This window comes from Guillardia theta, assembly GCF_000315625.1.
Source record: "Guillardia theta CCMP2712 unplaced genomic scaffold GUITHscaffold_13, whole genome shotgun sequence".
NCBI classification, from domain to species: domain Eukaryota; class Cryptophyceae; order Pyrenomonadales; family Geminigeraceae; genus Guillardia; species Guillardia theta.
In genome coordinates, this window is record NW_005434661.1 from 509,913 (window position 1) to 524,511 (window position 14,599).

General features: G+C 55.2%; 5 protein-coding genes across 5 annotated transcripts in view; 3 read left to right on the forward strand and 2 right to left on the reverse strand.

The window, feature by feature from the left end:
• Positions 1-1,991, forward strand: part of GUITHDRAFT_103434 (hypothetical protein) — a gene marked incomplete at both ends in the record, with an annotated part of 3,277 nt that extends 1,286 nt beyond the window's left edge. The window contains 13 exons of the mRNA XM_005837768.1: positions 252-320; positions 360-410; positions 456-503; positions 594-652; positions 706-746; positions 787-862; positions 906-979; positions 1,026-1,140; positions 1,319-1,367; positions 1,409-1,438; positions 1,485-1,658; positions 1,717-1,839; positions 1,887-1,991. Coding sequence (XP_005837825.1) covers positions 252-320; positions 360-410; positions 456-503; positions 594-652; positions 706-746; positions 787-862; positions 906-979; positions 1,026-1,140; positions 1,319-1,367; positions 1,409-1,438; positions 1,485-1,658; positions 1,717-1,839; positions 1,887-1,991 — 1,014 coding nt within the window. The remainder of the gene's footprint in view (positions 1-251; positions 321-359; positions 411-455; positions 504-593; positions 653-705; positions 747-786; positions 863-905; positions 980-1,025; positions 1,141-1,318; positions 1,368-1,408; positions 1,439-1,484; positions 1,659-1,716; positions 1,840-1,886) is intronic.
• On the reverse strand, positions 1,984-3,082 carry GUITHDRAFT_151086 (hypothetical protein). The gene is made up of 8 exons (XM_005837769.1): positions 2,970-3,082; positions 2,738-2,918; positions 2,644-2,691; positions 2,497-2,594; positions 2,402-2,453; positions 2,299-2,351; positions 2,180-2,256; positions 1,984-2,136 (listed from the first exon to the last, which is right to left on the reverse strand). Exons 6-8 carry the CDS (start codon positions 2,340-2,342, stop codon positions 2,030-2,032), a joined length of 228 nt encoding a protein of 75 aa, XP_005837826.1. The 5' UTR covers positions 2,343-2,351; positions 2,402-2,453; positions 2,497-2,594; positions 2,644-2,691; positions 2,738-2,918; positions 2,970-3,082; the 3' UTR covers positions 1,984-2,029.
• Positions 3,083-3,837: 755 nt separating this feature from the next.
• Positions 3,838-6,999, forward strand: GUITHDRAFT_103436 (hypothetical protein; the record flags this gene model as incomplete). The annotated part of the gene is made up of 1 exon (XM_005837770.1): positions 3,838-6,999. The coding sequence occupies one exon, from the start codon at positions 3,838-3,840 to the stop codon at positions 6,997-6,999; it is 3,162 nt and encodes a 1,053-aa protein (XP_005837827.1).
• A 467-nt stretch (positions 7,000-7,466) lies between these two features.
• On the reverse strand, positions 7,467-11,356 carry GUITHDRAFT_103437 (hypothetical protein; the record flags this gene model as incomplete). The annotated part of the gene is made up of 3 exons (XM_005837771.1): positions 7,467-7,592; positions 7,736-7,879; positions 7,931-11,356. 3 exons carry the CDS (start codon positions 11,354-11,356, stop codon positions 7,467-7,469), a joined length of 3,696 nt encoding a protein of 1,231 aa, XP_005837828.1.
• A 2,305-nt stretch (positions 11,357-13,661) lies between these two features.
• GUITHDRAFT_151088 (hypothetical protein) lies at positions 13,662-14,422 on the forward strand. Its single transcript, XM_005837772.1, has one exon. It carries the CDS (start codon positions 13,669-13,671, stop codon positions 14,317-14,319), a length of 651 nt encoding a protein of 216 aa, XP_005837829.1. The 5' UTR covers positions 13,662-13,668; the 3' UTR covers positions 14,320-14,422.
• Positions 14,423-14,599: the final 177 nt, after the last annotated feature.

Here is a 14,599-nt window from a genome sequence, read left to right on the forward strand (position 1 = left end):
ACGTCTCCTCCCTCCTCGCCTCTCCTCTCCTCTCCTCTCCTCTCCTCTCCTCTCCTCTCCTCTCCTCTCCTCCTCCTCCTCCTCCTCCTCCTCCTCCTCCTCCTCCTCCTCCTCCTTCCTCCTCTCCTCCTCCTCCTCCTCCTCCTCCTCCTCCTCCTCCTCCTCCCTCCTCCTCCCTCTCCTCTCCTCTCCTCTCTCTGCTCTCCCCATCCCATTTCCTCATCTCCTTTTCACCTCCTCATACCTCGAAGAACCTTGCATTCTGGGTATCGCAAGAGGACAACTTCATTGCCATCTCAGCTCTCATCATGTGGCTCAAGGTAGCTCGCTTCTTCACTCCTGCTCCTGATTGTCTGCAGCTCCTCAAGTTTGCTCGCCTGACCACCCGCCTCAACCGTATCGCCCACACGGTGAGTCGCCTCCCTCTCAGTGCGCAGACCTCACGGTTGGAGCAGCTCAAAAGAGCCTTTCCGGACGTGATCGCCTTCGTCTTTATCTTTCTGGTGTCGCTCTGCTGCTGCTGCTGCTGCTGCTGCTGCTGCTGCTGCTGCTGCTGCTGCTGCTGCTGCTGCTGCTGCTCATTTGTTTCGCAGGTTGCATGGGTCGCTTACTCCATAACTGGCGTCCTCATCCTCGGCAGTGACTTGCCTGAGTCTGTCGCGCTCCTCCTCATGCCTCTGGTCTTGACGTCTCCTCTCCTCTTAGGTACAGCGACTTCCTCGGAGCCTTCGGAGCAAGTTTCAACGGTTAGCCGCAACTCAGTTGAGCTGTGCTGACGTCCATCAGCCATGTTCGGCAACTTCGACGCTCAGAGGCTTTACAACGCCAACCGTTTCATCGGGCCCTTCTACATCTTCTCCTGGTCGGGTCGCGGTCTTCTCCTCCTCCAGCTCATCGTGCCTCAGGCTCGCCCTCTCCTGCCTGCTGCTGCTCAACGTTCTCCTCGCCATCCTCGCGCATCACTTCTCAGCTGTCTGCTGTGATCGTCCTCCTGCCTCCTGCAGCTCTGCTGACACCTCGTGAAGCTTCTCAGGACCTCGATCTTCCCATCCTCAAGGAGGTCTGCCACATCTCCAGCTCCTCCCCTGCTCACCAGTGCATGCAGTTGGAGCTTTGGAGGAGGGCGTCCTCGGCCAAGAGGTGAGTTCTGCCCTCAACGAGCCGCAGCTGAAGACTCTCTCTTCCTCGTTCCCTGCTCGCCTTCTTTCTCCTCCTCCTCGTGGACGGGTCAACACTTCCAGACGGATCCATCCCAAGAAATACGAGCGACCTAAGTCCTCCCTCTTCCTCCTCGTCCTTCGCTCTTGACCGCTCGCAGGAGCGGCGTCCCGATGACCCCGACCAAGGAAGCGGATCCTCTCGACCATGTCAGCGTCTCTCTCCTCTCCCGTCCCCTCACGTGCTGCAGGTCGACGCGTCCATCGTGGACACTGTGATGGTGTGAGAGGAGGGAGAGAGAGCGCGGGGGGCTGACACGTCTCAAGAATCGCATGCGAGCCATGGAGGACGGGGGAGCTCGAGGAAAAGCCTTCCTCGAGTACTCGCTGGACAGCGACGAGGGGCTCTTCTCTCCCGAGGACAGGCATGACGCGCAGGAGCGAGGGAATCGGATCTTGTCGGATCAGATCGAGCAGCTCAAGCTCGCAGTGCACAAGATAGTCAGCTCACAGGCGATTCTCTCCTCTTCTCCTCTCGCGCAGGCTGACCGGTCAGCAGGACCTCGTCTCATCCAAGGTCGACGCGCTCTCACGCGAAGTCTCCAAGAACCTCTCCTCCAGCATCGAGATGCGGCGGCAGGTCTCGGATACGCTCACGGACACCGACTGGGCCAACGAGCAGGTGAGGAGCGGAGGAGGAGAGTGCGGAGGATGACGTGCGGTGAGAAGGCGACGTCTGGCTTCGTGAGCAGCACAGACATGGGTAGCAGCTTGAGGAACAAGAGCTCCGCAGTCAGCCTCTTCGCCGGCAAGGAGCTCGTCAACGATCTCTAAAGCCAGTACACTTCCAGCTGTAAACTTTCAGCCTTTCTTCACGAGGATCTTGCGAGCGTCAGCAGTGGCAGGAGAGCGACCAGGAGGAAGCTGAACTGCGAGGAGGCAGCTGAGCCTGTGCACGGCGCGCCGAAGTAGAGCAAGCCTGCGGCGGAGTGAGAGAGACGCGGCAGGGTCGAGTGACAGACCCGAACGTCCTCCGTCAGCTAGTTTGTTGTCGGCCTCGCAGATGTAAGCTTTCGACCAAAGGTCGTACTCGATGCCCCTGCAGCTCCTCTCACTCCCTCTCACGCTCTCCCTCTCTTACGAGTATGCTGCTGTCCATGTCGACGCGCTCTTCGACGCGTACATGGAGGGCGGCTGGGCAAGCGGTCGCTCAGTTCACCGATGCAGCTCATGTGGGCGCGTACCAAGATAGAGCGATCAGGCGAGCATGTCCGGAAGCAGTCTTTGCACGTTTGCCTTACAAGCATCATGCACCTCACATGCGAGCGAGCGAGCAGACCTGCAGACCGGAAGAGGAACGATGTTGGTCGTGTCGCACTTGGGGAAGCTGAGAGCGCAGGCATAGTTCTTGCACCAGCTCTTGCCTGTGATCGCACTCTGGCCAGACATGCCCGTGAGTTAGCACAAAAGAGCTTGGCGCCCTCACGTCGTCACATCCTAACGTGTTCTTCCATTGCGTGGCCTGAGCTTGAGCCTGTTCCCACCTGCATCACCAGCAGGCCGAGCAGCTTCTCACTTGCCTGCTGGTCCAGCTGCAGCCAGTAGTTCACGTCCGTCCGAGCGCTTTCGTAGAGAGCGTAAACCTGCGGCAGTCACGAGAGGAGGGGAAGGGGTGAGACGTCACTTGATACGAGGGCTGACAGTAAGGAGCCCAGGAAGCCTGAGGAGAGATGCAGACCCCCGAGTCAACGACCTGAGAGACTGACATGCTGCCATGAGGACTCAAGTCGACGAGGTTGCGCAACAGCAAACCTGAGCTCAACAGCAGCAAGAGAAACCAAACTCTTTCAGTCATGCTTGCAGGTTTCACCAACGTCGTCGAATTCAACATCCATCATGCATCCATACGTTGAAATACATCGCCTACATTTCACCATCACCTCATTCCTGAAGTGCATGCTTGTTGAAAGAACAAATGTTTGACCGTGCTGCGTTGTAGAGTAATGATTCATGTAGAATTATGTTTCATGATGTAAGTTGTACTTCATTTTAGCTTTCACATGTGAACATAAAATCTCTTCATCTCAAAGGTCCTCCCCTTCCTCGCTCCCTCCCCTTCTCTCCCCTTCTCTCTCCCTCCCCTCCCCCCCTCCTCCTTCCCATCCTTCCCCTCCTCCCCATCCTCTCCCCTCTTATCGGTAGCAACCGTTTTCCCACCCCTCCCCTTTTCCCTTCCCACCCTCTCCTGTAAAATTCACCCCTACACCCGTTCCCCTCGTACCGATCCATCCTCATACCCTTCCTCCCCCTCTCCTCCTCTCCTCCTCTCCTCTCCTCCTCTCCTCTCCTCCTCTCCTCCTCTCCTCCTCTCCTCTCCTCTCCTCTCCTCTCCTCTCCTCTCCTCTCCTCTCCCTCCTTTCCTTCGACCATCCTCCTCCTCTCTGCCTCCACTACTTTCCTCTTCTCTTCTTCTTCCTCCTCCCGCAGGTCCCTCTCACTGCTCGGTTCGCCTTCAGCTCTGCTTTCTGCTTCGCCTGCTGTGCCTTCTCTCATCCTCTTCGTCTTTCCTGCTCTTCCATCTTCTCAGATGTAGAGGCTCTCCCCTCCCCCAGCACGGCATCACTGACGGCACCGGCCCACAAGGGTTAGGAGAGGGTCGACTCCCCTCCTCTTGCCGCTCATGGACCCTCATCTTCGCAGAGCTCGTCCTCGCCTTCATTCCACCGCCTTCGAGGACGCGCAAGAGGCAGCAGCTGCATGGCAGCGTCCGAGGTCGTTCTCAGTCGCGCTGGAGCATGCTGCTCACCCCGCAGGCTTGCTGGGAGCTCAGAACCGGGTGAGGGTGGAGGCGAGGGCGGCAAGAGGGTCGGTAGCTCGCAGCAAGGAAGACCACGACAAGGTCGTGAGCAAGTTCCTCGCTCTCAAGGATGACCCCCTCCACCTCCTCGGCTGCGGCTTCAACGCCGGACACGCCAAGCTCATCGCCACGCTCGCGTCGCTGCAGACTCTGAGCGAGGGCGACAGGTTTGCGAGGCAGGGAGACGTGTGTCAGAGCACAGCGATCCTGATAGAGGGCCGTCTCGCCGCTCTGATAGGGGGGGTGGAGGTGCACGAGTGGAAGGAGGACGCGAGCATCGGAGAGGGCGGACTGCTGGGGGAGCAAGAGAGGTTCTCGTTCGACGTGGTCGCCAAGGAGAAGACGCTCGTAGCCTTCCTGCCCCACAAGAAGTTTCAAAGCTTCATCGCCGACCTGCCCAACTTCGAGCAAGTTACCGCCTTCATCTCGTCCACGCAGCTGCAGAGTCAGCTGGAGTTGGAGCAGAAGAGGTTGACGCATGCAGCAGCTGTCGTCATTCAGAGCAGCTTCCGCTGCCACCTGTCTCGCTCGAGACTTCAGACCAACTTCCCTTGCTCGCGCATCGTGAAGATGCTGCACATGAAGCAGATCGCCCGAACTCGAAGCCTCAACCTCGAGGACTCCAGCGCCCTCACCCTTCAACTCTCCTTTCGCTGTCACCATGCAAGGAAGCTCTTCGTGCAGAGGCTGCTGCTGAAGCTCAAGCGAGTGCGTGAAAGCTCTGTGCTTCTCGAGAAGTTCGCGACCTGCATAGAGTATGAGACGTTGAGGGGACGGCGAGAAAATCAGCCCGGGACGTCGCAGGCAGGTGGACATTCGCTGAGCGTGGCCTTCAACGAAAGCCAGACGAGAAAAGCAAACATCATCAACCGATGGAAGTTCGCGATGCTCGGCAAGTGCGTTCAGAACTGGAGGAACTACACGGATCGCATCAAGGGAAGGAGCGGGTGTGCGCTGAGAGTGATGAAGACCATGCGGCACGGCAACATCTACCAGCACTTCTTGCGATGGAGCGACAGCATCAAGCTGAGAGGAGACTTGGTGACTCCCTTCCGAGCGAGGGCGGACATGAAGGTGGCGCTGACGGAGGAGGGTAAGGAGTACGAGTTCAAGCATGGCCGGCGACTCGACGGCGACACAGGCCTGGGGCTTCTGGTCCGTCCAGTCCTGCAGGACAAGAGCATGTGGGAGGTGCGATGGGTCAGCTCGGGGCTGCGGGGAGTCTACCTGACTGGCTCCCTCGGCAGAAGCCACTTGCGGTTGTGGACGGAGGCAGCGCGACCGAAAGAAGCGGAGGAGGGGAAGCGAAACCTCGAGGACTACAGCAGGTTGAGCGCAGTCAAGGACGCGCTGAGGGACGGCAAGGGCGCGTCCGTGTCAGGCTACGTCACCCCCGCCATGGCCTGCCACCTGTCGCTCGCGTGCCCCGAGGGGTCGGGCTGGTCGATCGACATCGAGTTTCCTCTCAAGGCCGTCAAGGTTGCGAGCCTGGTGCACGTGCAGGCGGTGGAAGGGAGCGAGACCTCCTCGCTCGACTCAGCCTACGGCAAGATCGTCAGCCCTCTCGTCTACGTCTCCTCGGCTCAGCACGTCTCCCTCTCTCGCTCCTTCTCGCTTCGCATTCCCCACCGCTGCTCCAGCTTCAAGTTCCTCTCCCTTTACTTCTGGCCTGAAAATCGACCTGTGGCCGACCGAGTCTTCGACGGCGTCAGCTTCGACTCGGACTACTGCAAGGCGACGGTCGACGCCTTCGGGCTCTACGTCGTCATGTGCTCGCAGGCCAACGTGCCGGACCTCGTCTTCGGTCTCCTCGACTTCGACAACAAGGCGCAGGACCGGCGAGGCAAGACGCTCGTCCGAGCCAACATGGGCTCCGTGTTCTCCGGTCACGTCGACTTGGTTCCCAAGGCCTTCCTGTGCCGCCATCCAGTGCCGACGGCGAGGCAGTGGGCGAGCATGACCTCCTTCCAGCTGCAGCGCGACACCGTCCTCGAGAACGTCGTGCTCTCCATCGTGTCAACGTCGGTGGAGGGCTTGAGGATCAACAGCTGGAGCAGCACCCGTCGATGGCTCGGCGGGAGGCTGCTGCTGCCCTTCGAGGCGATCGTGCAGGTCGACAAGGGCGCGTTCATTCCCCTGCACCAGCCCAGCATCACCTGCCAGTGTGTGGTCTACGGCAAGAAGCACGTGGCCCTCAAGTTCGACGGCCCCAGCTGCTTCCGGCTGCAGGTCGAGAGCGCGAGCCTCAAGGTTGTAATACCCGCGAACAAGGACTCGGAGGTGGAGGCGTACACGCGCATGCTGGAGGGGCGGGAGACCATGCTCGACATCCGCAAGTGGGTCGCCAAGTGCATGACAGGCAGCAGGGTGGAGAGCAGGAGTGTGCACTGGTTGTGCTCGCTTCGCTTCAAGACGAGCAGCGGGGACGTCTTGTCGTTGCAGGAGGAGCATCTCGAATCAGCTGCTCTCCTGCTCCCTTGCGTTCACATGATCCACGTCAGGCCAGGCACCGGAGACTACGGCAGCAAGCAAGACGTCAGAGAGCTGCAGGAGACTCTCCTGCTCGACCTGCAGGTCACTCCTGACAAGACGCTTCTTCCCTCCTCCCATGCTGCCGCCCATGCCAGTCGTCACACCCCATTTGTTGGTCGCCCCCCTTCAGCCCATCAAGATCGTTTCATATCCACAGCAGCCTCGTCGCTTCTCAGTACCCACCAGGTTCTCACCTCAGCTGGTACTCAGCTGGCTTGGCATGCCTCTCCTCCTGGGTCGGCACGGGAGCAACCACCGAGTTTCTCAGCTCGCCACAGAAACGTTCGCCAGCATGAGCAGGAGGAGCTGACGAGCGCGTGGACGGGCAAGAAGACGTTGGGGAGGCAACTGCAGACGCGGAGGTGGACGGCAACTCCCTCGACTTGTGTGAGCGCCGACAAGACATATCAGAATCTCATGCAAGACATCAGAGAAGAGAACCTCACTAGGTGACCCAACTCCTTCTGCTCCTGGTGGTAGTGGTGGTCCTGCTGCTCCTCCTGCTGCTCCTCCCGCTTCTGCTTCTGCTCCTGCTCCTGCTCCTGCTCCCATCATGAATCTCTCCTGCTCTTGACGAGATAATCTCTCGCTCTCTCGCCTGCTCAACTGCCTCTCGCTCAGGTCGCTTGCTCAAGGACCATCCGTTGCTCGTCCTTTCAGGTCTCAGCTCAACGTCGTTGCCTTCCGCGCTGACTTGACAGCAGGAGGAGACCGCACACGGCACGCGCTGGCGTCGGTTGAGCGGAGGAAGAGGGCGATCTATCGACAGCACACTTGCGACATCCACTGAGCCTCGATGTAGAGGAGGGGAACGAGGCGTCGCAGCGGGCAGGAGAGAGGCGGCCAAGGCTCACGCTGAGTCATCGGCTTTGAAACTTTATTACATGCACAAGAATATTCACAGCAGCAGCGACCAGATGTCACTCGGGAGAAGAGTGGCCGGGAGACCTCGAAGCTGCTCGCTCGTGGAGGTCAAGGAACTTCTTCTGCAGAGCTCTGTGCTCCTTGTCGAGCTTCTCCAGCAAGACAGACAGCGACGTCACCTCCTGCTCCCTCTGAGGTCAGCGCGACTGCATCAAACCCGAAAGCAGACGAGGTGCCAGGGGGAGGGAGGGAGGGAGGGAGGGAGGGAGGGATGGAGGGAGGACGAAGCTGAGGGTTAGTAAGAGGAGGGTCTGTCCAGTCTCACCTCACGCAACTTGGAGCTTTCGAGCCTCAAGTCCTCGGAGAGGCTGGCGAGCTCCTCCTTCTCCTTCACCGTCGCTTCGAGCTCATCCGACAGCTCCCTCACCCTCTGACTCAACTTGCCTTCACTCTCCTTCACCAGTTTGTACTGCACAGACCGTCACCTCCACAGACCACCGTCACCCTCCCTGAGTCACACCTGATGATGAGTCCGTTCAAGCTGCTCCTCGGTGCGACGAAGCGCCACTCTCAGCTCCTCCTTGTCGGCCAGGTGACGTTCTAAGGACGAGGACGAATGCCTCTCTGCGCTATCCATGCTCTGCGCTCGCACCTCGTGCTTTCTCAGCTGAGTCTCCAGCTCAAGGACTTTGCGCTCGTTGTTTTCAGCTTCTGTCTGCATCCTCTGCAGCCTCTCCTTGAGGTGCGACTGCTCCTCCCTCTTGGCTTGCAGCGCCTTGTCCTGTCGCTCCACCACCCGCTGCAGCTCCTCCACGTTTGCCCGGAGGGAGGAGATCTCGTCGCTCATGCTCTCTTCTTCCATAGACTTGCTCGAGATGAGCCTCCTGTGCTTCTCCAGCTCGAACTCCAGCTCCTCCCGCCGGCTCCTCAGCAGTCGCAGCTCTTGGGCATTATGCTCGTTCTCGGTGACCACCTTGTGCAGCTTCTCTTGCAGCTCAACGTTGTCCGTGGACTTCTCTCTCTCTGCCTGGAATGCTGCATGCTCCTTCACCCGCAGCTGCTGCATCATCCCTTCCAGTTCTCCTCGCCTGCCTCGCTCTTCCTCCAGCTGACTTCGCAGAAAGTCCTTCTCTCCTCCGACCTGGTCCAGCTTCACTCGCAGTGCCACAATCTCATCTCGCAGCAAGCATCCCTCCTTCACGCAGTCTTGCTTTTGCTTCTCTAGCATCGCTGCCATCCGCTTGCAGGCCTGAAGCTCCTCCTGGCTGCTACGCGAGTTCATAGCCTCTGCCTTGCTTCGATTCTGCGCGTCCAAGAGTCTCTCCGACAGCTCCTCCTGCTGTCGCTGAACTCCCTTGCACTGCAGGTGCAGCCTGTGCATCTCCTGCTCCATCCCTGCGTTGGCCTCACGCAGCCTCATCACCTCCTCCTCCCTTGCGTACACGTGGGCTCGGATCTCACTGCACTCGAGGGAGTATCGCTCGCATGCTGCTTCAGCTCGCGTTTTCTCCTCGTTGAGAGCCTTGTAACTCATCAGGATGTCTTCTTTCTCTCTCTCGCAGCTCTTGAGCAGGTGCTCCACCACAGCCACGCGGTTCATCACCTCGTCGAGGTCTCTCTTGAGGCAGTCCCGTTGCGACACCACGTGCGCGAGCTCGTCATTCACCACTTGATTCTCCCGCGTCATCGCGTTGAGGTCCGACTCGAGGGTGCCGACCTCCTGCCTCGTTCCCTCCAACTCCGCGTGCATCCTCCTCTTCTCCGACCCCTCCACCTCCAGCCGCTGTTGCAGCAACGAAAGCTGACCGTCTCTCTCCTCAAGCGCGTCTCGCATCAAGTCCACTTGCTGCCTCAAGCTCGAGACGTTAGCAACATTCTGCTCGTTGCGCTGTGTCAGCTCGCCCACTCGCGATTCTTGCTCGCCGATCCTTGAGCACTTCTCGTCCAGCTGAGCAACGAGGACGTCGCGCTCTCTGTCTACTTCAGCTATCATGATCTTCATCTGGGAGAGCTCGAGCTCCACACGCTCTAGTCTTCCCACCAGCTCCTCCTTCTCTCCCTCCAGACTGAGATTTCTTCCTTGCAGAGTCTCCATCTCCTTCCTGTACGACTGAATCTGCAGTGCGGCGTTGCCCTTGGCTTCATCCATGTGGCTCATCAACGTCTGCAGCTCCTTCAGGGCCTCGTCCTTCCTGGCAAGAGACTCCAGCAAGCTCTCCATCTCTGTCTGCAACTCCATGCAACGTTCCTTCTCGTCTGCTAGAAGCTGCAGAGAACCGGTTGAACCCTCCACCAGTGTTTTTACACGCTGATTCAAATCTTCAAAGGTAGTACAGACGAACTCAAGGGACTTCTCCGATTCGATCATCAGCTTCTCAAATTGATTTGAAAAATCTTCCATCTTGCCGTCTTGTTGGACCGATTGTTTGCTAGTGAGCAACCGGACTTGTGCTTCCAAGGACGTGATATACCTTGCACACTGTGTCAGTTGATCTTCCCTTTCGTGCAGACGGTCGGCAGTTTGTGAGCACAGCAAGCTCTGTTCTTCCCTCTCTTGTGCCAATCCTTTGATTCTTTCTTGCACCACCGCCATCTGGTCTTCAAAGTCCATGACAACAGCATACAGGTTGTCCCGCAATCGCTTCATTTCCGCCAGCTCTTTCTGCAGATTTCCTACATCTTCAATACTTGTCCGGTGCTCTTGGGTGACATGGGCCAGTTCAGCAAGAAGTTCCTGCTTCTCTCCCATCACTGCCTCGAGTTTCTGTGACAGGTCATGCTTCTGAGCCTTCAAGTCTTCCACTGCTGACTCGAAGCTCCAGCATTTCTTATCTCTTTCGTTGGTTTCGTACCTCTCATGGATGACGTTCTCTTTTTCGTACTCATGCGCGAACCGCAACTTTGTGAGCTCCTCCTCGGCCTGAGCCACTTGCTCGTTCAGGTGTCTGTTCTTCACGTTGAGTTTGCGGTTTTCCTCTCTCACTCCCTCGAGATCTGATTTCAAAGACTCACCAAGAGCTACTTGCTCGGACAAGAAGTCAAGTTGTTGGTTCAATCGCTTAATCGTCTCATCCTTCGTGTCCACCTGCTTTTCAAGGTATTCCTGTTCAGAGTTGATGTTCTGAGAAAGAAGCTTCCCCATTCTCAGAATCTCTTTCTCGCGATTCTTGAGCTTCAGTTGCAGCACATCAAGTTCGGTCTGAAGCTGAACTTGTGTGCTGGCAGACTCTTGAAGCTTCTCTTCCAACATGAGGATTTGTTTCGCAGTTGCATCATGCAAATCAACAAATTCTTGCTCAACGGCATGGTCTATTTCAGGTTGAGGAGGACTTGGGTTTGCACTCATTGAAATCTCCATCCCGATTGGCACACTCTCTCCTGAATTGCTTGCAGTATAAACCCAGTGGTTGTCAAGGAGACTTTCAATCCTCTCCTTCTGTTCCTGCACCTTGCCTTCAAGGCTATGGATATGCTTGGCTTGCTCCGATATCATGAACTGCTGATCTCGAATTTTCCCCTCGTATTGCTTGGTGCTGAGTTTGTGCTTGCTTTTGAGGGCCTCAGACTCTTCACCACTCTGTATGAGCTCTAGATGGAGCTGATTGTTCTCTCTCACAAGACGACTTATCTCCTTCTGAAGAGGATGCAGCTGCCGCTGCAAGTTCAGCTCGCTCGAGTTCTTATCATTCAGATGCTGCGTCAATGTTTGTTGAGTGTCGCGCATAGACGTCAATTCCGAAAACAACCGCTTGACAAGAGCAACCGACTCAAACCCCACGATCTCGGAGTATCCTGACTCGTGCAGCTGCTTCTTAAGCTCTTGGAATGCCTTGTCATCCACAGTCTCAAACAGATGCTTTCTTGCACCACTGTGAATATCAACCTTGCTAGGTCGGGGATGTGATGTACTAGGCATGTATTTTGTTTTCATGTGAATTCTCTCCATGCCCACTAAACTCCCTGTGACGAGGATTCAGACAAAACATTAATCAGCACGAACCCGATTCTCTCATCTCATCTCCTCTCCTCTCCTCTCCTCTCCTCTCCTCGGTCTCGCCCCGCCCCCCCTCCCTCCCTCTGCCCTCCCTGCCCTCGCCATCTCACCGCCTTCATGCCCGTCGCACTTCCAACTACCAGTACGGTACCCTTCTTTGACTACCCTCTCACCCTCTTCAACTTTGACACCCCTACTTTCTATTGAAATTACCCCTTCAAGTCTTGGTACCACACAGTATTGTGGTCTTAGTACCCCCCTAAAACCACCCCACCTTCCACAACCACCCCACCGCTAAGAAAACTCAAATTCCCGCCAATCCTCTATCCACACGCCTACCCACCCCTCGTTTCCCCCTTCAATCACCCCTACCACCAAAGACCGGCCATTCAGACCACTGAAATGGCAGAGGTGACGGCCGGCGACCTTCTTGTCCGGGCCGCCCGGCAGGCCGTCCAGCGTAGTCCCCGGTCAGTGAGGGTCTGCGGGGTCATGTGGGAGGATCGGGGGCTTGAAACTGTAGAAGCATCCAAGAATAGCATCGTTTTGGAACAAAAAGTCTAAAATTGGAACCATTTTCTAATCTCTCTCCCGATTTCATCTTTTAAGATTTTACAGGCCTGTTAAAACAGATCTTTTAGCCCGAAATAGTTAAAACATTTTTAAATGACTTGGTAACGTGACAATGTCACGTTACTATTCTGTCACGGCGCTACAAGAATAAAAGCAATTTTTGAAGTATCAGAAAGAGTGATATAAATGGAGTCATTTCAAAAACTTGGTATTTTATTTATAAAACAATTTGTTACAAAGGAATGGGTTCCATAAATAGCATCCATAATGATGCATGGTGCAAATTGAAAGTTTTAGTCAATCATTGAAAGATCTACGTTTGAGCAGAAAAAGTTGTAAATTGAGAAAAGAGCATTTTAGCTTGGGCGCCCCTCGTGCGTGGGGAAGGGCATCCTCGCTCAATAGAAAAAAGAAAAGCAAGCAAACCGTCCTCTATTCCACCACTCCGAAGAAAAACAAAACAATGCATCTTTCAAAAAAAGAATAGAGAGCATATTGTCCCTAGGAAGCGCAGAAATTGCAAAAAAAAGGTACGTACGATCTGGAGGTTATCTGACAAACTCAGGTACAATATAACATTCTTCTCCAGATCGCATCGCTTCATGGTCATGGGTACAGTAGATCGATACGGGCACTGCAGTGGGAAATGCTGGGGTACAGGTACGGAAGATGAAGGGTGGGTAGGCAGGACAGAAATCTGCGTTGCGATGAAATGAGAGTGCAAAGATTTGACATTTTCAGTCGTCAATGGAAGTTTGTCGATTCATGGTCGAAATGTTTGCGTTCATATTCAAATTTGAAGATCACATATCCATTTTCAACAGAGGAATGGATGTTTTCAAGGAAGCCTTTGCACATCGTAGTTGCTAAAAATGTTTTAAAACATCCTCGGTGATTAAAAACTCATTTTTGAATTCAATCTGATTTGCTCGATCAAAAAACACAAGTGCCCCACCTACCCCACAAAAAAGGCTCTCTCTTGGTCGTCTGTGGGGTTGTGGGTACTTTTCAAACACCCCTGGTTTTGTGTGCAAAGTATCCCGTGGTGGACACGGCAGTTAGCCCCCCTCTACATACACCCCTACTTGCAAAAGGTACAAGGTAGCAGATGAAGGGTGGGGTATGTTGCCAACTTAACATTGCATCCGCCATCTTGAATTTCCTTCTGTGTTTGGAGGTACTTTTCCTAGGACCTGCTATCTCTAGTTGTAGGCCCCCATGAGGTCCATGGACCCCTTGCATCCCATTGGAGCTCACCCTACTCACACCTACCCCACCCCATTCAAATTCCACCCTCTGCCATGTTGAAATCTCATGAAACTTCACCGAATTAGTCCCAATTTCATGATGCGCCCGTGAATTCCAATTATCAAAATGCACAAACAACACAGAATCTCGAATATTTTGGAACAAAATCTTCAAATATCATCCTCTGTGGAGCATGATACCCCCCATTATGAACAAAACACTACCCACCCACCTAGTTTTTGGTCCAAACATGTATAACCCCACCCATTAAAATTGAACATGAACCCATACCCGGGAATATACCCCGAGAGGGTAGGGGTGGGAAACTACATATACTCGCTCCGCAAGTTTGCTCGGCAGCTCTCTGCTCCTCACTCTCCCTCCCTGACTCGCGTCAACCCCACCACCCACACCAACTCCGTTCAACCCTCTCCCACGTGGACATGGCGGCACATGCTTCGAACACGGAAGTTGTGGTTTCCTCTTTCTCATTCAAGACTGGGGCACCGGAGGCGAACCTTGTGGTGGACGTGAGGTTCCTGCCGGATCCCAGGCCACTCGAGCAACAAGCGCCTTCCTTGACGGGAAAGGATTCTTTGGTGGAGGACTACATTCGCGAGAAGTGCTGTTTCGATAGCTTCTTCGCTGTCTTGAAAGAGAAAGTTTCCCCGATAGTCGGTGATCTTCTTGGACGGGGCCAGCAGCGAATCGAATTCGCGTTTGGTTGTACTGCCGGAAAGCATCGATCCGTGTTCGTTGCGGAGTGCCTTGCCGAGTGGCTGAGACAAGAGGTCGGGATCAACAACGTCCGTGTTCTTCATCGTGAGCTGTCTCCGCGATCACATGATGAGATGATGAATGCGTTTTGCTCCCAACCGGATGTGGATATGGTGGAGGACGAGGCGTTCAATGCCTCAGGCCCAGTGTTGAGATGTACATACTATCCCGATTCAAACTCAATGGATATTCAAGAGATGCCTTGCTGTCAGCCTGTGACCAATCACGCTGCAACTGAGCAGCTTCTGGGTTGTGGACTCTCTAAGATTGCTGCACTTCGAGCGAAACGCCGAAGGGAATGCGAGGCACTTTCTTGAAATCCAAATGTAAATCTTTGTATATATCTTATTTTTTTCATGCACTAAGACCCATGGTCTGGTCATGTACAAGTCAATAGTTGAATAAATCAAGTCCTGAGATATCAGTTCTTGATAATTCATTTGTTTGCAAGGGAATCTGAAATGATATGTACGCACTGAGCAGATGGCATTGTGGAGGTAACGATGTTGTCACACAGAACCGGCGTGACTCATGTGACAATGCAGCGTCACAGTAAACTGTCTGTACTAGTTTGGGGGACAGCAGTCGGCAGGATTA